The sequence below is a fragment of the Otolemur garnettii genome, unplaced genomic scaffold, assembly GCF_000181295.1.
Source record: "Otolemur garnettii isolate 467f Iridium unplaced genomic scaffold, OtoGar3 scaffold00003, whole genome shotgun sequence".
Classification (NCBI taxonomy): domain Eukaryota; kingdom Metazoa; phylum Chordata; class Mammalia; order Primates; family Galagidae; genus Otolemur; species Otolemur garnettii.
The window spans coordinates 8206736-8208409 of NW_003852398.1; the positions used below are offsets into that span (position 1 = coordinate 8206736).

General features: G+C 48.0%; 1 protein-coding gene across 2 annotated transcripts in view; it reads left to right on the top strand.

Moving 5' to 3' along the window:
- SLIT3 (slit guidance ligand 3) overlaps nucleotides 1-1674 on the top strand; it is a 620424-nt gene that overhangs the window by 468046 nt on the left and 150704 nt on the right. For both annotated transcript variants that reach the window (XM_003781960.2, XM_012807261.2), the window contains exon 7: nucleotides 4-75. In XM_003781960.2, the coding sequence (XP_003782008.1) occupies nucleotides 4-75 (72 nt within the window). The remainder of the gene's footprint in view (nucleotides 1-3; nucleotides 76-1674) is intronic.

A 1674-nucleotide genomic window follows, 5' to 3' on the forward strand; every position in this document is an offset into this window, starting at 1 on the left:
CAGCACCCTCAACAACAACAACATCAGCCGTATCTTGGTCACCAGCTTCAACCACATGCCGAAGATCCGCACTCTGTGAGTAAAGGTCCTTGTTCCTTCCGGCTCCTTCTCGTGTCTTACACACCCAGAGTGCAGTGCTCTGAGCTGCTGTGCTCTAAGCTGCTGTGCTCGGCACACAGATCCCGTATTCAAATGCCCCCTCCTCTTGCTGTGACCCAGGGGTGTGTTGGCAAGTGAGGGCAGACGGGGGGAAGGGTCGCAGTGCCCTCCGTGATTCCGAGCCACCGTTCTGTATCAGGAGGACTCATTCTCTTCACCACCGGACTGTGGGATGATTCTTGCATTGTGTGGCTATTTTCCATCCTGATGGGAGAGATTATTCCTTTTACATTGTCACAGAACTATGACTTCATGAGTCACTATTTTTCTTCACTATGTCACAGACCATTGGCAGTTCTGTCATATTGCTGGCGGTTACAGTGGTTTTCCCCTGGGAATGGTGAGGAAAGGGCGAATCAGTCTCTCCTCCTCTCATTTCCACCTAACCCCTGCTCACCTGCTCCCTGGATGAGATTCTGGTATTAGAATATCGTAATTCTGATACGTGGTTCTTTATCTTTAATATGTTGGGTAGACTTAAACCTACCAAGGTATATCCTCAGGAAACAAACAGCCTCACGATACCAAATACCAAGAGCAATTCTAGTGCCCTCGTGACCTGGGGGGTTTTCCCTCTGTTCTCAATCAGAAGCCTCTTTGTCACGTTCTCCACAAATGGACTCTGTTGGCTTTTCCAAAGACTCTTAAACTTGGTGCTTGCTTTATGTTGGTGGAACCTCAGTGGTGTTTGCCTCACAGTAGTTGGGGAAAGCCACCTCCAGGGGTGTCCAGCAAAGACATTTAGGGCCAAGACCAAGGGCTAAAACTCCTGTGGGGCCCTTTATTAGCCCCATGTCCTCCATTCCATTTTCTGTAAATAGGGGTGGTGGTGAGGATCAGATGAAATGAGATACAGAAATCGCCTGCCATGTGGTGAACAGTAAATAATATTGATTGCTGTACCATTACTACTATCACACTAGTTATCCAGAAATCAGGACCGAAAGTTCCAAGCTCCCAGCTTATCTGTGCTCTCTGAGCAATGCAGAATCCATGAGATTTGAAAAATCCTGAGAGCAGTGGTTCCTAAGTGGGGTCCCCAGAACACCCGCATCAGCGTCACTTAGAACTTACTAGAAAAGCAAGATTTCAGCGCGCCTCCCCCCCCCCAGATGTATGGAATCAGAATATCTGGGGGGGACATAGCAATCCGTTTTTAGCAAGCAAGCTTTCCTGGAGATTCCAAAGTTTGTAAAGTCTGAGAACCACTGCATTTGTGAGCAAGTGATCCAAGAGGCCATTTTGAAGGAGGCCATACAGAGCACCCCCAAGGAGGACAGAGAGTTTGGAGTCAGGCAGACCTGAGTTTACGTATGAGCTCTACCACTTCCTTTGGTGAGTCCCTCATCTCTGTGTGCTTCATGGAATGTGGGGTAGTACATTGTGACAATGAAGTTAGTAAGTTATGACAGTGAAGTGCTCCCTAGCGTGTACCATGCCTGATACCTGGTGTGCACGTGGCAAACACTGGTTATTATAAAGAATAATAACAATCCAAGCCTAGGTTCCACCCTC